Below are 25,058 nucleotides of genomic sequence, written 5' to 3'. Positions count from 1 at the left end.
AGGGGAGTGTATTTTATCTGTGCAAGTGTATGATCGCATGTGTAGCAGAACTGCTCAAACAGATCTTGTGCAGTCTCTGAGTAGTCCAGGACTTACTCAGCCGCTGCGATCACATCAGCCTGTCCGGGACCGGAACGGACGTCAGACACTCTCCCTGCAAACGCTTGGACACGCCTGCGTTTTTCCAACCACTCCCAGAAAATGGTCAGTTGCCACCCACAAACGCCTTCTTCCTGTCAATCTCCTTGCGATCGCCCGTGCAAATGGATTCTTCGCACAAACCCATCGCTGAGCGGCAATCCGCTTTGTACCCGTGCAACGCATCTGCGCATCGCGGTGCATACGCATGCGCAGTTTAGACCTGATCGCCCGCTGTGCGAAAACGCAGCCTAGCGATCAGGTGTGAATTACCCCATTTGTCCATTTTTGCATGAAGCTTAATGGAAAACGAAGGTGAACGCTGACCTAGGATAGGGGATACCATTGCTCATACGGCAGCGGCACCCATCTATAATCAATACCCGAGTACTTTGTGGTCTAATCTATACACAAGCAATGACGGCTGAGCTTTGCCGCCTGTGAGGACAGAGGGTGCAGCCTGCAGGTGAATACTGTCCAAGTCATTAGAACAAGTTTCATTTCTATGGTTGGTTAAGTATTTTTTTGTTGCAGGATAAACCTGCAGTATGACATTGCCTCGATACCTAAGAGCATTAATAAATCAGTATTAATTTAAAGGATGGTGAATAATTAAACATATCAATCTGCAGGCACCTGAGATCCGCACAGCGCAAAGACGACTTTCTCTTTTTTTTTTTGGTCCTCGCTGGAGAAATATTTTCACATTTTCTCTTTCTCCCTACTCGGAAAGTACATTTAAGCTGCGATTTCTCACTCCAGCTGGCAGCGGTCCCACCCATCAGGCAGCGGGGAGTCATTCAGAGACGCCTTTAATGGCCTGACACATATATAGACTTGTATACATTTATTTCAACGCCTGCCTACTTTGTGGCGCTGAGTCAAGATGCGGCAGAAATGACAAATCTACTTGATACTGCAGTGATCCGCCATGTTGACCCGCGCACAGGTCCATTTAGTATTTTATTCTGCCTGGTGCGGCCAATGTTTTAACTCCGTGCATGCATCTAGTCACGCTGCACATGGGTGGTCATTACGAGTTGATAGCTAGCTGCATTCGGTCGCTGTGCAGCGATGAGGCAAAAAAACGGCACTTCTGCGCATGCGTATGTGGCGCAATGCGCACGCGCGACGTACTATTACAATGAACGATGTAGTTTCACACAGGGTCTAGCGAAGCTTTTCAGTCGCACTGCTGGCCGCAGAGTGATTGATATAAAGTGGGCATTGCAGGGTGTCAACTGACCGTTTTCAGTGAGTGTTCGGAAAAACGCAGGTGTGCCAGGAAAAACACAGGCGTTGGCTGGACGAACGCAGGGCGTGTTTGTGACGTCAAAGCAGGAACTGAATAGTCTGAAGTGACCGCTAGCGCTGAGTAGGTTTTGAGCTACTCTAAAACGACACAAAAAAACTTTGTCGCTGCTCTGCGATCCTTTCGTTCGCAATTCTGCTAAGCTAAAATACACTCCCAGTGGGCGGCGGCTTAGCGTTTGCACGACTGCTAAAAACTGCTAGCGAGCGAACAACTCAGAATGACCACCAAGGTGCGATGGTGCAATTGGCTTCCACATGCAGGTGCATGGATATTCTTCACACTAGCGGATTCTCACATTAGCGAATGGAAAAGCGCCCACGGATGTACCCAATTTCAGGCCCACTGTAAGCACTAAATATGCAGCACACCAGCTAATGACAAAGACATATAGGGCTATGGGGGGTTATTCAGAGTTCTTAGCAAACCAAAAAAGTTAGCAATTGGGCAAAACCATGTGCAGGTGGGGCAGATGTAACATGTGCAGAGAGAGTTAGCTTTGGGTGGGTTATAGCGTTTCTGTGCAGGGTAAATACTGGCTGCTTAATTTCTACACTGCAATTTAGATTTCAGTTTGAACACACCCCACCCAAATCTAACTCTCTCTCTGCACATGTTACATCAGCCCCACCTGCAGTGCACATGGTTTTGCACCGTTGCATGCTTTTTTGGTTTGCTAACAACTCTGAATGAGGCCCTATGTAATAAAATAGCAGTGCACAGTCTCCAGATGAGAAGTTACTAAGCTGAGAGATGTGGAATTAGTGCAGCAGTACTTGTGTCACGTGTCCTGTAGGAAATGGGGTGCCGTGACCCTAGACCACTAACTCATTCCTCCTGAATGTTTGTATTTTACTGCTGGTACAAAAACAGGGAACAGGGAAGAAATCCCATGGGAACAGGCTACACACACACACACACACGGAACATACCACACTTCCTTCCAAGAGCTACAGATGGTGGCAGCAGACGGAAGACTCCACACATCTCTGCCAAGTGTGATTGCTAGAACAGATCAGATTTCCCTGACAAGCTGCGTCCCTCTTACTTTCTACCTTGCAAATTTCATGGATATAATGTGGATCAATGAAGGAGATCCTGAAACTGCGGCACTTCAGCCAATTTCATCAGATCGCATCCCAGAACACACATCTGGTCACATTACACCACTTTGGCAGTAAGACACTACTGTTAGGGATTAGTTGGGGGGGGAAGGAAAGACAAATTCGAGGGATTTCACTCACCCATCACATGACAGATCTTATGACAAGAATTCACAAAAAGTCTTTATTATATTCTTCTAATGTGTCCCCACACACAGATAAACTCATGGCTAATTTAGTCATTGAAAACCAAATTTGCCAGGAGTGCAAGACTGTTATCATTGCAATTTATCATTGCTGCGGAGCCAGGACTGCGCTTGCGAGAAACTGCGTCCCAGCTTCTGTCCTGGTGGCAGTGTCACTGCGTGAGTGTGACCAGGCCCGCCGAGACTTACCGTGGGCCTGGGTGATACTGAGGGGGGAGTGGCAAAATCTGGGCAACAGCAGGCCCCCCCTTTAGGCCCCTCGAACAAGTCTAAGCCTGGGTAATTAGTACCCCTCCGTCAGTGCCTTTGGGGCTGATTTAGGTTGGGTCTTCTATACCCCGCCCATGTTGTAGCTAGAGGTTGGAGAATCTGTAAGTGACTGCAGGTTTCTTTGCAATGGGGGAAACCACCGTCCTTAGCTTTTATGTGGTTTCTCAATTACAGCCATAAAAGGCACACATCTCTGTCACCTCCAGTTAGGCGGATCACACAGGGCTGTTCTGTGGTATACAATCACATGCCTATTAACCATACCCTTTCTTTTTATGGCAACAAGCCTCTTATCCCGTAAGCTTATTTTTGGAACGGCTCTTGTTAGTGAAATTGTTAGCAGAAGATCTGCCGCTCGGTTTTAGGCCTCACTAGTTCCTGAACAGGAGCTTCATGTGGCTTTGTGATTATTTTCACAGCATGCGGAGGGGAAGAGCATAAATTCTCCACGAATTCCATCCAAGGGTAGGGACTCATCTATGGGGAAACGCGTCCCCCTCCACTTGCTGTCAGGCGGTTTACAGCGGTTCAGCAAACACCACACAGGATCCGCTCTGCATAGCCCAGGAGTTCTGGGAAGCCCTTGCAGCCGTCCTGCCGATTAAAACGTTGTTGTTGTTGTTTTTTTTCCGCTCCCAGAAAGAGCGGTGACACACGGAACAGCAAATTGTTTCATTTCAACTCAATTGGAAACAGCTGCCCTAAATACAATTTAATATAGAGGAATTCAAGTGTGATGAAACATTGCAATAAACGAGTCAGCGCCACAGATCCAGCGGCTGAGCGGACCGTCGATGTTACATATCAAGCCTTTATAGGTTTAGCCGAATGCTCGTGGCCGGCGGAGGGATGCAGCCGAGATATTCCGACGTCATGCCACTCAACAAGTGCTGCCAAATTCCTCCGCTGGGACGGAGCTGTTTTCATAGGTCTATTGCTCAATCCATCAGCGTGTCTGTACACGGTGGTAACATCTTACTGTCTTCACATCGTGTTCCTATGGGGACTACATACAGCTCCGGAACATGTTTATCCAACCACCAGCCATGGCGAGGCCAACTGACACATCCTGCACCCATAACCAAGCAATGAACCACAGTGGTTCCCATGTGTGTCCAAGGACAGAAGGTCACCAATATCCGCTTTTATTCTGATTTACCCAAAGTAGACGTGTGATTGGTTGGGCCTTGCAATGGCGCTGTGACAATGTTACCGACCAAATCAACTCAGCCTACATCCAGTATCCATCTGCTGCCCTTTGTTGAACAAACAGAGGCCCAGATTTATCAAGCCTTGGAGAGTGATACATTGCACGGTGATAAAGTAATAACCCATCAGCTCCTAACTGTCATTTTTCAAACACAGTCTGTGACATGACAGTTAGGAGCTGATTGGCTGGTACTTTAGCACTCACCGAGGCTTGATAAATCTTGGCCTTATTGTTTTATTATATTTATATTTTTACTGTTACACATTTCTGTCCAATTCATTGAATAAAAGTGTATACACATAATTATCTCTTAGGAAACGTTGCCTGACCCTGTGGTTCTTCCCGTGCCGAAACGTCATCCAGTCTTCCCCGTTGGTGCTGACTTCCAGCTTGTAGGTTTGGACATAATAGGCCGTCTGGGTCTCTTTGGAGACAGCGCCCTGGGTGGCTACCGCCGTCAGCAGCGTCAGGAAGCGGAGATCGATCTGCGAGTACAGTAAGGATAACACTTAGTATTTTGGATTTGCACAATAACCTACGAAAACGCTTTACCGCTAGTATTCCTCCTAGGATGTGGCGGCTGTAACAGTATTTGGGTGCAACTGCAAGTCTAGGGGGACCCCTTAGTGAATGTGTTGCATCACACAACATTTTTCAAATCTGAAATTCAATATAAATGCATCATGTCTCATCTCGGCCATTGCGCCAACAAGACTTTGTGTAAGACACATTATTCCCCTCTCTCTCTGTCTCTTCCATCTTTGCTGGTGTCAGTGGCATGGTGCACTGTGCGGGAAAAAGACGGATTCACTAGATATTTAGGTAGTGTGACGGAAGAATGAAAGGTTACCTACATCGTTACTTCTTACATTTAGCAGCAACAAAATGTCTTATTTCATGATGAGGATTTATATGCAGGTGATGGATAAAGAACAGGGACCTGTATGATCCTAATGTGATTCCATATAGCAGTGTGTTACATTACAGCTATCAGTATGAGTCTGACACAAATATGACCATTCTCTGCGGACAGCAAACGTAACAGTGACCCTACGCCATACAGCAGGAGTATCAAAGACACTACGCCATACAGCAGGAGTAAAAGTGACACTACGCCATACAGCGGGAGTATCAAAGACACTACGCCATACAGCAGGAGTAAAAGTAACACTACGCCATACAGCAGGAGTATCAAAGACACTACGCCATACAGCAGGAGTAAAAGTGACACTACGCCATACAGCGGGAGTATCAAAGACACTACGCCATACAGCAGGAGTAAAAGTGACACTACGCCATACAGCGGGAGTATCAAAGACACTACGCCATACAGCAGGAGTAAAAGTGACACTACGCCATACAGCGGGAGTATCAGTGACACTACGTCATACAGCAGGAGTAACAGGGACACTGCGCCATACAGCAGGAGTAACAGTGACCCTACACCATACAGCAGGTGTAACAGTGACCCTACGCCATACAGCGGGAGTATCAGTGACACTATGTCATACAACAAACGTAACAGTGACCCTACAGCATAAAGCAGGAGTAAAAGTGACCATACGCCATACAGCGGGAGTATCAGTGACACTACGTCATACAGCAGAAGTAACAGTGACACTACGCCATACTGTAGAAGTAACAGTGACACTACGCCATACAGCAGGAGTAACAGTGACACTACGCCATACAGCAGGAGTAACAGTGACACTACGCCATACAGCAGGAGTAACAGTGACACTACGCCATACAGCAGGAGTAACAGTGACACTACGTCATACAGCAGGAGTAACAGTGACACTATGCCATACAGCAGGAGTAACAGTGACACTACGCCATACAGCAGGAGTAACAGTGACACTACGTCATACAGTAGGAGTAACAGTGACACTACGTCATACAGCAGGAGTAACAGTGACACTATGCCATACAGCAGGAGTAACAGTGACACGATGCCATACAGCAGGAGTAACAGTGACACTATGCCATACAGCAGGAGTAACAGTGACACTACGCCATACAGCAGGAGTAACAGTGACACTATGCCATACAGCAGGAGTAACAGTGACACTACGCCATACAGCAGGAGTAACAGTGACACTACGTCATACAGCGGGAGTAACAGTGACACTACGCCATACAGCAGGAGTAACAGTGACACTACGTCATACAGTAGGAGTAACAGTGACACTACGTCATACAGTAGGAGTAAAAGTGACCCTACGCCATACAGCAGGAGTAACAGTGACACTATGCCATACAGCAGGAGTAACAGTAACACTATGCTATACAGCAGGAGTAACAGTAACACTACGCCATACAGCAGGTGTAACAGTGACACTACGCCATACAGCAGGAGTAACAGTGACACTACGCCATACAGTAGGAGTAACAGTGACACTACGTCATACAGCGGGAGTATCAGTGACACTACGTCATACAGCAGGAGTAACAGTGACACTACGCCATACAGCAGGAGTAACAGTGACACTACGCCATACAGCAGGAGTAGCAGTGACACTACGCCATACAGCAGGAGTAACAGTGACACTACGCCATACAGCAGGAGTAACAGTGACACTACGCCATACAGCAGGAGTAACAGTGACACTACGCCATACAGCATGAGTACCAGTAACACTACACCATACAGCAGGAGTAACAGTAACACTACGCCATACAGCAGGGGTAACAGTGATACTACGCCATACAGCAGGAGTAACAGTGACACTACGCCATACAACAGGAGTAACCGTAACATTACGCCATACAGCAGTAGTAACAGTGACACTATGCCATACAGCAGGAGTAACCGTAACACTACGCCATACAGCGGGAGTATCAGTGACACTACGCCATACAGCAAACGTAACAGTGACACTACGCCATACAGCAGGTGTAACAGTGACCCTACGCCATACAGCAGGAGTAACAGTGACACTACGTCATACAGCGGGAGTATCAGTGACACTACGCCATACAGCAAACGTAACAGTGACCCTATGCCATGCAGCAAGAGTAACAGTGACACTACGTCATACAGCGGGAGTATCAGTGACACTACGCCATACAGCAGGTGTAACAGTGACACTATGCCATACAGCAGGAGTAACAGTGACACTACGCCATACAGCAGGAGTAACAGTGACACCACGCCATACAGCAGGAGTAACAGTGACACTACGCCATGCAGCAGGTGTAACAGTGACACTACGCCATACAGCAGGAGTAACAGTAACACTACGCCATACAGTAGGAGTAACAGTGACACTACGCCATACAGCAGGTGTAACAGTGACACTACGCCATACAGCAGGAGTAACAGTAACACTACGCCATACAGTAGGAGTAACAGTGACACTACGCCATACAGCAGGAGTAACAGTGACCCTATGCCATGCAGCAGGTGTAACAGTGACACTACGCCATACAGCAGGAGTAACAGTGACACTACGCCATACAGCAGGTGTAACAGTGACACTACGCCATACAACAGGAGTAACCGTAACATTACGCCATACAGCAGTAGTAACAGTGACACTATGCCATACAGCAGGAGTAACAGTGACACTATGCCATACAGCAGGAGTAACAGTGACACTACGCCATACAGCAGGTGTAACAGTGACACTACGCCATACAGCAGGAGTAACAGTGACACTACGCCATACAGCAGGAGTAGCAGTGACACGATGCCATACAGCAGGAGTAACAGTAATACTACGCCATACAGCAGGAGTAACAGTGACACTACGACATACAGCAGGAGTAACAGTGACCCTACGCCATACAGCAGGAGTAACAGGAACACTACACCATACAGCAGGAGTAACAGTGACACTATACCACACAGCAGGAGTATCAGTGACACTATACCACACAGCAGGAGTATCAGTGACACTACGCCATACAGCATGAGTACCAGTAACACTACACCATACAGCAGGAGTAACAGTAACACTACGCCATACAGCAGGAGTAACAGTGACACTACGCCATACAGCAGGAGTAAAAGTGACACTACGCCATACAGCATGAGTACCAGTAACACTACACCATACAGCAGGAGTAACAGTAACACTACGCCATACAGCAGGAGTAACAGTGACACTACACCATACAGCAGGAGTAACAGTGACACTACGCCATACAGCAGGAGTAACCGTAACATTACGCCATACAGCAGTAGTAACAGTGACACTACGCCATACAGCAGGAGTAACCGTAACACTACACCATACAGCGGGTGTAACAGTGACACTATGCCATACAGCAGGAGTAACAGTGACACTACGCCATACAGCAGGAGTAACAGTGACACTACGCCATACAGCAGGAGTAACAGTGACACTACGTCATACAGCGGGAGTATCAGTGACACTACGCCATACAGCAAACGTAACAGTGACCCTATGCCATGCAGCAAGAGTAACAGTGACACTACGTCATACAGCGGGAGTATCAGTGACACTACGCCATACAGCAGGTGTAACAGTGACACTACGCCATACAGCAGGTGTAACAGTGACACTATGCCATACAGCAGGAGTAACAGTGACACTACGCCATACAGCAGGAGTAACAGTGACACTACGCCATACAGCAGGAGTAACAGTGACACTACGCCATACAGCAGGTGTAACAGTGACACTACGCCATACAGCAGGTGTAACAGTGACACTACGCCATACAGCAGGTGTAACAGTGACACTACACCATACAGCAGGAGTAACAGTGACACTACGCCATACAGCAGGAGTAGCAGTGACACGATGCCATACAGCAGGAGTAACAGTAATACTACGCCATACAGCAGGAGTAACAGTGACACTACGACATACAGCTGGAGTAAGAGTGACACTACGCCATACAGCAGGAGTAACAGTGACCCTACGCCATACAGCAGGAGTAACAGGAACACTACACCATACAGCAGGAGTAACAGTGACACTATACCACACAGCAGGAGTATCAGTGACACTATACCACACAGCAGGAGTATCAGTGACACTACGCCATACAGCATGAGTACCAGTAACACTACACCATACAGCAGGAGTAACAGTAACACTACGCCATACAGCAGGGGTAACAGTGATACTACACCATACAGCAGGAGTAACAGTAACACTACGCCATACAGCAGGAGTAACAGTGACACTACGTCATACAGCAGGTGTAACACTGACACTACACCATACAGCAGGAGTAACAGTGACACTACGCCATACAGCAGGAGTAACCGTAACATTACGCCATACAGCAGTAGTAACAGTGACACTACGCCATACAGCAGGAGTAACCGTAACACTACACCATACAGCGGGAGTATCAGTGACACTACATCATACAGCAAACGTAACAGTGACACTACGCCATACAGCAGGTGTAACAGTGACCCTACGCCATACAGCAAACGTAACAGTGACTCTATGCCATACAGCAGGAGTAACAGTGACACTACGTCATACAGCGGGAGTATCAGTGACACTACGCCATACAGCAAACGTAACAGTGACCCTACGCCATACAGCAAACGTAACAGTGACCCTATGCCATGCAGCAAGAGTAACAGTGACACTACGTCATACAGCAGGAGTAACAGTGACACTACGCCATACAGCAGGAGTAACAGTGACACCACGCCATACAGCAGGTGTAACAGTGACACTACGTCATACAGCAGGTGTAACAGTGACACTACGCCATACAGCAAACGTAACAGTGACCCTATGCCATGCAGCAAGAGTAACAGTGACACTACGTCATACAGCAGGAGTAACAGTGACACTACGCCATACAGCAGGAGTAACAGTGACACTACGCCATACAGCAGGTGTAACAGTGACACTACGTCATACAGCAGGAGTAACAGTGACACTACGCCATACAGCAGGAGTAACAGTGACACTATGCCATACAGCAGGAGTAACAGTGACACTATGCCATACAGCAGGAGTAACAGTGACACTACGCCATACAGCAGGTGTAACAGTGACACTACGTCATACAGCAGGAGTAACAGTGACACTATGCCATACAGCAGGAGTAACAGTGACACTACGTCATACAGCAGGAGTAACAGTGACACTACGCCATACAGCAGGAGTAACAGTGACACCACGCCATACAGCAGGTGTAACAGTGACACTACGTCATACAGCAGGTGTAACAGTGACACTACGCCATACAGCAAACGTAACAGTGACCCTATGCCATGCAGCAAGAGTAACAGTGACACTACGTCATACAGCAGGAGTAACAGTGACACTACGCCATACAGCAGGAGTAACAGTGACACTACGCCATACAGCAGGTGTAACAGTGACACTACGTCATACAGCAGGAGTAACAGTGACACTACGCCATACAGCAGGAGTAACAGTGACACTATGCCATACAGCAGGAGTAACAGTGACACTACGCCATACAGCAGGAGTAACAGTGACACTACGCCATACAGCAGGTGTAACAGTGACACTACGTCATACAGCAGGAGTAACAGTGACACTATGCCATACAGCAGGAGTAACAGTGACACTACGCCATACAGCAGGAGTAACAGTAACACTACGCCATACAGCAGGAGTAACAGTGACACTATGCCATACAGCAGGAGTAACAGTGACACTATGCCATACAGCAGGAGTAACAGTGACACTACGCCATACAGCAGGAGTAACAGTGACACTACGCCATACAGCAGGTGTAACAGTGACACTACACCATACAGCAGGTGTAACAGTGACACTACGTCATACAGCAGGAGTAACAGTGACACTACGCCATACAGCAGGAGTAACAGTGACACTATGCCATACAGCAGGAGTAACAGTGACACTACACCATACAGCAGGTGTAACAGTGACACTACGTCATACAGCAGGAGTAACAGTGACACTACGCCATACAGCAGGAGTAACAGTGACACTATGCCATACAGCAGGAGTAACAGTGACACTATGCCATACAGCAGGAGTAACAGTGACACTACGCCATACAGCAGGAGTAACAGTGACACTACGCCATACAGCAGGTGTAACAGTGACACTATGCCATACAGCAGGAGTAACAGTGACACTACGCCATACAGCAGGAGTAACAGTGACACTACGCCATACAGCAGGAGTAACAGTGACACTACGCCATACAGCAGGAGTAACAGTGACACTACGCCATACAGCAGGAGTAACAGTGACACTACGCCATACAGTAGGAGTAACAGTGACACTATGCCATACAGCAGGAGTAACAGTGACACTACGCCATACAGCAGGAGTAACAGTGACACTATGCCATACAGCAGGAGTAACAGTGACACTACGCCATACAGCAGGAGTAACAGTGACACTACGCCATACAGCAGGTGTAACAGTGACACTATGCCATACAGCAGGAGTAACAGTGACACTACGCCATACAGTAGGAGTAACAGTGACACTACGCCATACAGCAGGAGTAACAGTGACACTACGTCATACAGCAGGTGTAACAGTGACACTATGCCATACAGCAGGAGTAACAGCGACACTACGCCATACAGCAGGAGTAACAGCGACACTATGCCATACAGCAGGAGTAACAGTGACACTATGCCATACAGCAGGAGTAACAGTGACACTACGCCATACAGCAGGAGTAACAGTGACACTACGCCATACAGCAGGTGTAACAGTGACACTATGCCATACAGCAGGAGTAACAGTGACACCACGCCATACAGCAGGAGTAACAGTGACACTACGCCATACAGCGGGAGTAACAGTGACACTATATCATACAGCAGAAGTAACAGTAACTCTACACCATACAGCAGGAGTAACAGTGACACTACGCCATACAGCAGGAATAACAGTGACACTACGCCATACAGCAGGAGTAACAGTGACACGATGCCATACAGCAGGAGTAACAGTAACACTACGCCATACAGCAGGAGTAACAGTGACACTACGCCATACAGCAGTAGTAACAGTGACACTACGCCATACAGCAGGAGTAACAGTGACACTACGCCATACAGCAGGAGTAACAGTAACACTACGCCATACAGCAGGAGTAACAGTGACACTACGCCATACAGCAGGAGTAACAGTAACACTACGCCATACAGCAGGAGTAACAGTGACACTACGCCATACAGCAGGAGTAACAGTAACACTACGCCATACAGCAGGAGTAACAGTAACACTACGCCATACAGCAGTAGTAACAGTGACACTACGCCATACAGCAGGAGTAACAGTGACACTACGCCATACAGCAGGAGTAACAGTGACACTACGCCATACAGCAGGAGTAACAGTGACACTACGCCATACAGCAGGAGTAACAGTAACACTACGCCATACAGCAGGAGTAACAGTAACACTACGCCATACAGCAGGAGTAACAGTGACACTACGCCATACAGCAGGAGTAACAGTAACACTACGCCATACAGCAGGAGTAACAGTAACACTACGCCATACAGCAGTAGTAACAGTGACACTACGCCATACAGCAGGAGTAACAGTGACACTACGCCATACAGCAGGAGTAACAGTGACACTACGCCATACAGCAGGAGTAACAGTGACACTACGCCATACAGCAGGAGTAACAGTGACACTACGCCATACAGCAGGAGTAACAGTGACACTACGCCATACAGCAGGAGTAACAGTGACACTACGCCATACAGCAGGAGTAACAGTGACACTACGTCATACAGCAGGAGTAACAGTGACACTATGCCATACAGCAGGAGTAACAGTGACACTACGCCATACAGCAGGAGTAACAGTGACACTACGTCATACAGCAGGAGTAACAGTGACACTATGCCATACAGCAGGAGTAACAGTGACACTACGCCATACAGCAGGAGTAACAGTGACACTACGCCATACAGCAGGAGTAACAGTGACACGATGCCATACAGCAGGAGTAACAGTAACACTACGCCATACAGCAGGAGTAAGAGTGACACTACGCCATACAGCAGGAGTAACAGTGACACTACGCCATACAGCAGGAGTAACAGTGACACGATGCCATACAGCAGGAGTAACAGTAACACTACGCCATACAGCAGGAGTAAGAGTGACACTACGCCATACAGCAGGAGTAACAGTGACACGATGCCATACAGCAGGAGTAACAGTGACACTACGCCATACAGCAGGAGTAACAGTGACACTACGCCATACAGCAGGAGTAACAGTGACACTACGCCATACAGCAGGAGTAACAGTGACACCACGCCATACAGCAGGAGTAACAGTGACACTATGCCATACAGCAGGAGTAACAGTAACACTATGCTATATAGCAGGAGTAACAGTGACACCACGCCATACAGCAGGAGTAACAGTGACACTATGCCATACAGCAGGAGTAACAGTAACACTATGCTATATAGCAGGAGTAACAGTAACACTACGCCATACAGCAGGAGTAACAGTGACACCACGCCATACAGCAGGAGTAACAGTGACACTATGCCATACAGCAGGAGTAACAGTGACACTATGCCATACAGCAGGAGTAACAGTGACACTACGCCATACAGCAGGAGTAACAGTGACACTACGCCATACAGCAGGAGTAACAGTGACACTACGTCATACAGCAGGAGTAACAGTGACACTATGCCATACAGCAGGAGTAACAGTGACACTACGCCATACAGCAGGAGTAACAGTGACACTACGTCATACAGCAGGAGTAACAGTGACACTATGCCATACAGCAGGAGTAACAGTGACACTACGCCATACAGCAGGAGTAACAGTGACACTACGCCATACAGCAGGAGTAACAGTGACACGATGCCATACAGCAGGAGTAACAGTAACACTACGCCATACAGCAGGAGTAAGAGTGACACTACGCCATACAGCAGGAGTAACAGTGACACTACGCCATACAGCAGGAGTAACAGTGACACGATGCCATACAGCAGGAGTAACAGTAACACTACGCCATACAGCAGGAGTAAGAGTGACACTACGCCATACAGCAGGAGTAACAGTGACACGATGCCATACAGCAGGAGTAACAGTGACACTACGCCATACAGCAGGAGTAACAGTGACACTACGCCATACAGCAGGAGTAACAGTGACACTACGCCATACAGCAGGAGTAACAGTGACACCACGCCATACAGCAGGAGTAACAGTGACACTATGCCATACAGCAGGAGTAACAGTAACACTATGCTATATAGCAGGAGTAACAGTAACACTACGCCATACAGCAGGAGTAACAGTGACACCACGCCATACAGCAGGAGTAACAGTGACACTATGCCATACAGCAGGAGTAACAGTGACACTATGCCATACAGCAGGAGTAACAGTGACACTACGCCATACAGCAGGAGTAACAGTGACACTACGCCATACAGCAGGAGTAACAGTAACACTATGCCATACAGCAGGAGTAACAGTGACACTACGCCATACAGCAGGAGTAACAGTGACACTATGCCATACAGCAGGAGTAACAGTGACACTATGCCATACAGCAGGAGTAACAGTGACACTACGCCATACAGCAGGAGTAACAGTGACACTACGCCATACAGCAGGAGTAACAGTGACACTACGCCATACAGCAGGAGTAACAGTGACACTACGTCATACAGCAGGAGTAACAGTGACACTATGCCATACAGCAGGAGTAACAGTAACACTATGCCATACAGCAGGAGTAACAGTGACACTACGCCATACAGCAGGAGTAACAGTGACACTATGCCATACAGCAGGAGTAACAGTGACACTACGTCATACAGCAGGAGTAACAGTGACACTATGCCATACAGCAGGAGTAACAGTAACACTATGCCATACAGCAGGAGTAACAGTGACACTACGCCATACAGCAGGAGTAACAGTGACACTATGCCATACAGCAGGAGTAACAGTAACACTATGCCATACAGCAGGAGTAACAGTGACACTACGCCATACAGCAGGAGTAACAGTGACACTACGCCATACAGCAGGAGTAACAGTGACACTACGCCATACAGCAGGAGTAACAGTGACACTACGCCATACAGCAGGAGTAACAGTGACACTACGCCATACAGCAGGAGTAACAGTGACACTACGCCATACAGCAGGAGTAACAGTGACACTACGCCATACAGCAGGAGTAACAGTAACACTACGCCATACAGCAGGTGTAACAGTGACACTACGCCATACAGCAGGTGTAACAGTGACACTATGCCATACAGCAGGAGTAACAGTAACACTATGCTATATAGCAGTAACCCTCTGCACACACCCTCCTGTATTCCTGGTATCCGTCACTATGGTCACATAAGACTTTATACAGCTTATTAATGCTCTGACAGCAGATAACGCCGGTGACGATGCGATGCAGGATCCGGGTGATGCAGTGCTGCCGCTTTTATTACAGAAGTCAATGCAGTAACTGTCCCAGGCACTTTGCATTTTGCTTGGTGGATTCTTTTCCTGCCAGATTACTAATGTGGAATAAATTATCCCAGGATTTGGCAGTGGGACTCGGCCCTGCTGAGACAATGTCCTTCCCCTTGGAACCATAGGTGGGACTATTAAATGTCTCTACATTTATAGCTTGACCTTCATAACACGGAGTCGGAGGGCTTGGCAGATGGCACTAGATACTGTAGGCTCCTCCAGGACTGAAAGAGTTAAACCCCCTCCTTGTTGCTATTTCGGAACGCCTATTGTTAAAGGTTAGATTCTGCGTCGTATAATACTAATTAATTTAATGCCAGATGCCTATATAATTAAGATTCCATCATTATCCTAAGTCTTATCAGTGGTTTTGAATATTTAATTTTATTATAGGCAGATCACAACTTACAACGTTTTATCCATAATGGACACAGATATATATATATATATACATCGTATCGTACAAGTGCAGTAGTGATGTCACTTGTGACAAGTTCACCACTGAATCTAGTGTGACAGTTTTCAGATCAGGGTTCACTATTGGCTCTGTCACTTACAAATAAATACACAACAGCCGGACAGAGTCACCCTAGGAGGGGATGTCAGCTGAGAAGGTGACGCTATACGCTCAGGTTTCGTATATCCATATGGCCATATCCTGCACCCTGGGAAGGTCAGTGGCTGCAGGCTGCAATATTATTATTTTTATTTTATTTTAACATAACCCTTGACGTTGCCGCGCTCAGAACTTATTTTTTGTTGTTGTCCGCACTTGTGTTTAGTAAAGTGACATTTATTCGCCGACACTTCTCGGTGGCCGGCTGGGAAGGAGTTAGACTTTCCTCTCGTACACTAAATCCCGGTCATACTTGGCTCCCATCCTAACGGAGCTGACTGGTGACTGTTTGATTTAAAGCGCTGCAGCCTGTTTCTGCAGAGGAGCAATTCATTACGGCACTCCCACCAGCCTTAGCGTTATGCCTGCTGACTAACAATTAATCCTGCGCATGGTGCAGCTAGATCCACTTAGGAGGGCTTACCTTCCCGGAGCACAGCCACTGCCTCCAAACCGCTGGCTTATAAGGCATTCAGAGCAGCCCCTTGACAGGAGCCCAGCGTGATACATCAATAGACCTGATTTAAAGCAGTTCACTAGACATTGCAGCATTGGCCGCTTCCCTCATCTGCTGGCACCACACTGCAAGTGACTATTATAGCAGCATTGCAGGTGTCTGGTGCAGCCTGCCCTGTTATCACATACACATTCAGAAAACGCCGTGCATCGCATAGTGCGGCTCGCAGAGACTGATATAACGTTATACACGGTCCAGTCACATTATTATGACCACCTGCTAAATGTGACATCGGCAGCGCGCAGCCCATAAAGTACGTCATGCGTCGTGCGCTGGCTTGCTGGGTATACAAGGTGTGCGATAGGCCGTCTGCACATGTTTCACTCGTCGCTGTCATGGGTAAAAAGGGCGATTTATCAGAGTTGTAAAAAGGGATGATTATCGGCTTTCGGGCCAAGGGTGGCGGTATTTCTGACACAGCGCAGTTTGTGAAATGTCCGCGTGCTGCTGCGGTGAAGGTGTATCGTGACTGGACAAATATCACCATGGCGCATAACCGACGTGGAAACTGCGGAGCACCACGTGCCATTGATGTGAGAGGTGAATGTCGGCTACAAAGGTGCGCAAGGGCGACCAACGCGCTACAGTAAAGCAGCTCACCGTCACAATGAACTTGTGGGCTACCAGACGTGTGTCTAAAACGAGAGTTCAGCGCGTGTCGCTGCTTTCCGTGCCGCACACGCCGGTTACTCTGGCTATTAGCTGGTGGCCATAATAATGTGACTCCACCGTGTATTATAACCTGCAACAATGTCTTTTCCATAAGATCATTTTTTTTAATAAACTATACTGCTCCATCCAACACTGAAAATGCCAACTCTGTAGCAGAATATAAAAGGCCCTTTTGGCACCTCCCCAGGCCAAATACTCTTCCACTGCTTCGTGCTGTAGAAGGAATTTTATAGGGCGCATGGTATATAGTAACGCACATAAATATATATGCGGAATAGGGGATCCGGTCTGAAGATCGACAGTATCTAGGTCGACAATGTTTAGGTCGACCACTATAGGTCGACAGTCACTAGGTCGACATGGATGGAAGGTCGACAGGGTTTCTAGGTCGACATGTGCTAGGTTGACAGGTCTAAAGGTCGACGTGAGTTTTTTTTTAAAAAAATTCTTTTTTTGAATTTTTTCATACTTAACGATCGACGTGGACTACGATTGGAATGGTAAAGTGTGCAGCGCGAAGCGGTAGCGGAGTGAAGGCACCATGCCCGAAGCATGGCGAGCGAAGCGAGCCATGCGAGGGGACGCGGTGCACTAATTTGGGATCCCGGTCACTCTACGAAGAAAACGACACACAAAAAAAAAAAAACTCATGTCGACCTTTAGACCTGTCGACCTAGCACGTCGACCTAGAAACCCTGTCGACCTTCCATCCATGTCGACCTAGTGACTGTCGACCTATGGTGGTCGACCTAAACATTGTCGACCTAGATACTGTCGATTTGATGAACCACACCCGCGGAATAGATAGTAATATTCCCTATATGAAGGGTTTTGGGATGTGAGATGTGGAAACCCCCAGATACAGTAGGACCGTCCGCTGCTTTTTATATTGCCATATGCGGAACAGGAACCAGCGACTTACCTGCAGATACTCCCGAACGTGGTCCGTGTTGGGTGTCCAGCCATTGTCGTCACTGTTGAGTCTGCCCTGTTGGGCTGTCCACCTGCCATCGGTGTATGTAGAGGAGGACGTGATCTGCTCGTTGGATATCCGCCTCGATTCCATTCCCAGGGGCACATTGCACTGGAAAGCTGTAGAAGACCCACAACTGGTTATAATAACCTATATAATAGCCCCCGACCAGGCTCCACTTCCAGCTCAGTTCTGCTGAAGAACCCGTGAAGTCATCTCCTGCGTTTCTGAAGCATTTTTAATACTGTGTGACTAAAATGAAATGTGCGTTTGGGGATCAGCCCCTGCAATTTGCCATTCTCCCATACATGAGCTCATTAATGTCTGCAGACGAGTTCGGCTACCCTGTGCCTCTTCACTGAGGGCGTTCGCAATAGCAGCGCAAATTAGGAAAACACGGTCTTATCAGAGGGAGAACGCTGCTAATCTGCTCCAATTTAAGAAGATTACCAGAAATACTAATTTCTTGGCCGGATCTTCGCTCTTGGCCGTATTGCGGCATGCTTTATGGCTCTACCCTAATATTACATCCAGCTGAAATGTAATTGTTTTCTTCGGAGGCTTCTCTGAATATTATAGTGAGATGTCTGCGCTTGTGGTTCCATCCCAGAGGTGTCTGTATTACGCTTCCTAGTCTTTAACTGGCACTAATGATATAAAAAGTGATAATTAATAGTGTTGTACGGTTGATCCAGCCACGTACAGCAGGCGCTGGCGTTAACGCGGGAGAAGTTTGTGCAGAAACTAAGGGGATGCACAATAAGTGGAATTGCAGCAACAGGCCAATTAAAAAAGCATCAACATCAATGTATGATCGGGCTCAGTCCCACAACCCATGAACATTACACTTTGCTTCCAAAAGACGCTCAGCAATTAAGGCCTCTCTGTAGGAGCGCTATCCCTGCGGTGGTGCGGGAATCGCCCCGCAGATGAGAAAGTCATAACTGTACATCCTGCAAATCGTATCGTCCTCCCCGCACCACCCCAAAAAAAAGGCGCAAACTAATAACTAATAACTATGCAAGTCTGGGGGAAACTTTCCTTAATTGAGACACGTTGTTTTGTCTGAAGAAGAATAATAATGTTCCAGAGCTCGCGGAGACGCGGCTGTCAGGCGGTGGTGCACAAGGGGGATAGGACTGACTGACGTTGAGCTTATTGTACTGTCAAAAACCGCAACAGCTTCAATAACATTTGATTGAAACAAAACGTAATCAGAATCTAGACTGGGGGACCAGGATAGATGGATTAACATAACGTACATGATAAAACTGGAATAATTCAGGTATAACAAAGGAGAGAAGACGGAGGCGTCTGACAGGCGGGCTGTGCGCGGGGAGGAAGCATCACCAAGGCCTGGCAGCCAGGCAGAAAGGTTCTGTACTCACTCTCAGGCACCTCCTGTGGGGTGAGGAAATAGCGAGCAGAAAACCCATCTTTAGCCACCGCCATGTCGGTGTGAAAGGTGAGGGAGAGGATTCCAGTCGAAGAGCGGATCTCGGAGGGAGTCTTGGTGCCGCAGTACCTGCCAATCAAGGGCCCCACTGTAGAGAGAAATGAGAGCACCGGTGTTATCAACCAAGGCCATTAGCGGCAGACGCAGCCTTCTGTGCTTTACTAATAGCACTCTAGTGTTTTCTTATCTGCGCAGCCCACCGGCGGTAATGGCGTACGCAGGAGGCAGCTGGAAATGCCAGTAATCTAATACAACACGCCGCAGCCTGTAAGGCAGTGATTTGATTGCTCCGTATCTTGAAGACATGGGGAAGGAGAAGCGGCAGAGAGCTTGGTCTAATGGAAATACTCGGAGGGGAACTGTTGCTGCTTGTGCTGTTGACAGGGGGGGGGGATTCAGACCTGATCGCAGCAGCAAATTTGTTAGCTAATGGGCAAAACCATGTTCACTGCAGGTGTGGCAGATGTAACATGTGCAGAGAGAGTTAGATTTGGGTGGGTTATATTGTTTCTGTGCAGGGTAAATACTGGCTGCTTTATTTTTACACTGCAATTTAGATTTCAGTTTGAACACACCACAACCAAATCTAACTCTCTCTGCACATGTTACATCTGCCCCCCCTCCCCCAACCCCCGCATTGCACATGGTTTTGTCCAACTGCTAACAAATTTGCTGCTGCGATCAGGTCTGAATTACCCCCAATGACGTTATATCTTGGCTCGATTGCAGCAGCTCAGCCCCCGCCCCATAGCCCTTCTCTTCGAGCGCCCCTATATCTTCTCCACGTCTTACCATTTGGAATGCCATCCCAGATGTCCAGCCAGTCGTATTTGCAATCCCCCTCGCCAGCTTGAAGAGGGTCGTGCTCCAGGTCAAAGGTCAGGAACTGCAAGATGATCTCCATCTTTGGCTTGGCCAGGATCGTGAATACACAGTCCAAGTTGTGCGGGTATTTGTCCGGGTAGCCGGGAGACTCAATGGTGCCGTTGGTGTTGGTGAAGTTGCGTGAACAATCCTCAGAACCTGCAAGAACGCAAACAGGAAGAAGTGACACAATGGCGAGTGACCTGTACAACCTCAGAAAGTCAGCATGCCTGTACAACCTCAGAAAGTCAGCATGGGCCACGGGCGTAGGGACGGTCGGCAGAACTAAACTTTTTGCATTCATTCTTATTGCATTTTGCGCAGACAAGTTTCATATTTGCGGGTATTGGAACTGAAGGAGGGGGGGCGCATTGCAATGTGCCCAATTTAGATTTCAGTACATTCAGCTTTTCTAGGGAATAAAAGTGCCGGATAATTTTCCAGCGATTTTTCTCATATTCCTGCGCTGGAAAATGCAACGGAAGAAGCAAACGCTCACAGAGTTATACAGAATTATTTTTCATTACTGCAAATTGGGTGCACATCTCACAAACGTTTGACAGCTGAGACATTCTCGTATTCTCAGAGTACAATACAGCCGAGATTCTCACAAAAGGTGTCCGTCCTTATTTAATAGATTGAATCTCTCGAGATCACATGCAAAATGCTTTTCAAAAGGTGACAAATATAAAGAGAGGGAGACGGACAGTAGCGAGGACTGTTGGGTTTCTGAGGATTAAAGGCAGCTTTCTGCTTGCCACTCAACCAAAAACTATTAATAATACTCTGTTAGTAACAGCTATGACAATGGTGTGCATTGTATGGAGTTAGCAGAGGGTCCTATATCTTTGAGGTGCCTGAAGGCGATGATGTAGTGACTTGCGCAGGCATCCGATGCAAATATTTTTGCTAAGATATGTGGCAAAGATCAAGAACCATACAATTCATGATCAGAACGCAATTTAGGTCTTTCTAGAAATTTCCTGGGCGTATCAGTGTCGTGCAAATTGGTGTGAAGGGGGAAATTGTTCTTTATTTTACAGAATTTATTGAAAAAAATGTCAGAAATGTTGAATTGTAGCAACTGCACCATCTAGGTAGCAAGTAATGCCTAATATTACTGCAGGTGAGACAGATCCGACTTGGATGGGCTGTCCTGCTATCCAGCAGAGCGAGATGGCTGCCATTAGCTAGCGCAGATACAGCGTCACGCGTACCAAGGACAGGTGTGCACGATATTACAGAGGAGTACGTAGGGGGGATAAAAGCAAAAGTTGGGAGGTATATTAATGACTGGTATGTGCCTTCCTCTGTGGGAGACACTTCTTATTTTATTGTTATTATTCTCTTTTACTTATGTGGCGCCACAAGTGTCCCGTAGCGCCGTACATTGGGGGCAGAACAAACAACATATGTACAAAACCGTTAGGGACGTGATTACAACTTTACGCATATACATAATTGCAATGCGCACATTGCAATCATTTTGTAACCACACAAAGTAATCCTTTGCGAGAAATGATGAAGGCTTGAATATGATTGGCTACTACTAATACAGTGGTAGCAGATAATATTTAAAATATATAAAATACAAAGCAGTCGATATTCTCACAAAAGGAGTCCGTCCTTATTTAATAGATTGAATCTCTCAAGATCACATGCAACATGTGATAAATATAAATAGGTGACAGATATGAAGAGAGGGAGACGGACTGTAGCGAGGACTGTTGGGTTTCTGAGGGTTGTCTTTTTGATGTACGCTTGATATTTCATTATTTCTACACACTCTGGTGGGAGCTGACATTTTTCTGGACCTATCTGGATCACACTTGCCAACTCTCCCAGAATGTCAGGGAGACTCCCTGAAATAGTAGCGATCTCCCTGACTCCCTGAAGACTCTATAAATCTCCCTGATTGCTCATTACCCCCATTGTGTAGCTGTTCTATACTTGGGGAAAATAAATTAGAGATCTAGCCATTCAAATGGGATCATCAGTGCCATTTCCCTGCAATGGTTATAGGCACAATGGGGTCTATGTACTAAGCTCTGGAGAGAGATAAAGTAGACAAAGATAAAGTATCAGCCAATCAGCTCCTAACTGTATATTACAGGGGGTTCGGTATGGAATGCTGTCGGTTGGGATGCTGGTGGTCACATGACTGGCTGCGGTATTCAGACAGTGAGAATCCCGACGCCGGATGGGGGTAAGTATTTTACCTCTCTCCCTTCCCTTACCCTAACCCACAGGGATGCCAAACGCATCAGTATTACAAGCTGAGTTTGAAAAATGACAGTTAGGAGCTGATTGGCTGGTACTTTATCTCCGTCTACTTTATCTTTCTCCAAGGCTCAGTATGTAGACCCCAATGATCCCTATGGCTACATGCATTTTCAAATAAGGTTTCCCGTGGCCACTTACATGGAACCACATGAGTAGAACACAATGGGGTCATTCAGAGTTGCTCGCTAGCTGCCGTTGTTCGCAGCATAGCGATAAGGCAAAAATCAGCATTTCTGAGCATTCGTATGCACCGCATTGCGCACGCGCGTCGTAGGGGTACAAAAGCCATTGTGGTTTTGCACAGGTTCTAGCGAAGTTTTCAGTCGCACTGACGGCCGCAAGAAGATTGACAGGAAGGGGGCATTTCTGGGTGTCAACTGACCATTTTCAGGGAGTGTTTGCAAAAAGGCAGGCGTGTCTGAAAAAACGCAGGCGTGGCTGGGCGTTTGCTGGGCGGGTGTATGACATCAAATCTGGACACGTATAGGCTGAAGTGATCGCAAGCGCTGAGTAGGTTCAGAGCTACTCAGAAACTGCACAAACTGTTTTTGCAGAACTCGGCTGCACAAGCATTCGCACTTCTGCTAAGCTAAAATACACTCCCCAGTGGGCGGCGGCATAGCGTTTGCGCGGCTGCTAAAACTAGCTAGCGAGTGATCAACTCGTAATAACCCCCTATATACTGTAAGAACAAGTCATGAGAAGTATCACTGTAGTCTCACCAACAAGTAGACCTTACTGAGCAACAATGTAACCATGCTCAGACGTAGCACTACACGTCCGTTTTAACGCCACGCTCGTAGCTGTTGCTTTCTCAATCTCCCTGAAATGCTTTTTCAAGATCTATGCTTGCGACCAAAAAGTCAGATGGGCTTTTGCATGCTGCAACTTTATCCACCAATTGCCTCATGAAGTGAGCGAGAGATATCACCAACTAATAGCGCAGTCCCCCCTTATTCGGAGGAATTGTCTGGAGCTGCTGTTTTTTTATTTTCTGACACCTGGACCAACAAAACTCATTTACCGCGCAATCAAAATGCTGCCAGGAATCTCTCTTGAATATATTTATCCAGTGACCTTCAACCTTCTGCTTACTATTCAGATATCCCAAGATCTGGCTCGTCTTCTATATTATGTGCATAAATATTTCCCCCTGCTACACAATGCTGCCGCAAGTTGGGTTAGTGCGGCTGTGCCGGGCCTGCTCTGGAATTCTGTACACACACACACCGGCTTCTACAGTACGCAGGGTCCAAGACAAAAGAAAGACCACTGATACACAACACAACCGCAACGATTTGTAACTGGGTACGGCTGCGTATCACAAACGCCGTGCAGCGCCATGCAGCCCGCCTCGCTGCTACCTATCTTGATCAGACAGTATATTTTCTACAATTCTTGTGCAATACAAATGAGACCGTCTGATACTTTCAGCCGCCATCTCCAAGCAGCACTGGCCGCATTAAACATTCATCACGGAGAGGAGGCTTTGACTGTGCAAGGAAAAGTGGACAGGAGAAATTCCTGGGCTGGGCTGGGATCCTACTTCCAGCAGAGAGGGATAGAAGAGTTCCCAAAGCACCAGCTGGAGAATGAGCCAGAAGTACAACAAGAAACACACTTGTACCCTCGCTGAGGAGTCTTTGCTTTGTGCTAGTGACTATTTCATGCCATGCAACATAAGTGTACACAGTCGTCTTTCAAAAACCAATTAGTTAATTCATCTTCAGCGGGGATGGTTTTGGTTCTGAGAAACGCTGAATAGACTCTTTTAAAGCACAGCAGAGACGGCCTTTGTCACTTCCTCTGTGACCCCCTCCCGTTGCCGCTGCAGTGCCCCCCAGGCCCAGTGACCACTTGGCTTGCAGAGAGAACAATGTCACGGGTGATTTTAAATTGCACAGAGAGGCCTGTTGACAGAGGCACAGTCTCCACTTAACCCTGGTTACCTCTGCAAATCTGTGCAGAACCAATGGGGGGGGGGCGGTACGCAGAGA

At 47.4% G+C, this 25,058-nt stretch overlaps 1 protein-coding gene across 2 annotated transcripts in view; it reads right to left on the bottom strand.

Annotated features, from left to right (window-relative positions):
* Positions 1-25,058, bottom strand: part of NRP2 (neuropilin 2) — a 154,364-nt gene that overhangs the window by 69,304 nt on the left and 60,002 nt on the right. For both annotated transcript variants that reach the window (XM_063932656.1, XM_063932657.1), the window contains exons 4-7: positions 20,707-20,937; positions 19,847-20,002; positions 18,408-18,577; positions 4,569-4,724 (exon numbers count right to left, since the gene is read on the bottom strand). In XM_063932656.1, the coding sequence (XP_063788726.1) occupies positions 4,569-4,724; positions 18,408-18,577; positions 19,847-20,002; positions 20,707-20,937 (713 nt within the window). The remainder of the gene's footprint in view (positions 1-4,568; positions 4,725-18,407; positions 18,578-19,846; positions 20,003-20,706; positions 20,938-25,058) is intronic.

Source organism: Pseudophryne corroboree, chromosome 7 (assembly GCF_028390025.1).
Source record: "Pseudophryne corroboree isolate aPseCor3 chromosome 7, aPseCor3.hap2, whole genome shotgun sequence".
NCBI classification, from domain to species: Eukaryota; Metazoa; Chordata; class Amphibia; order Anura; family Myobatrachidae; genus Pseudophryne; species Pseudophryne corroboree.
Note: the sequence above shows the minus strand (reverse complement) of the source record. Positions and strands in the feature narration are given on the sequence as shown.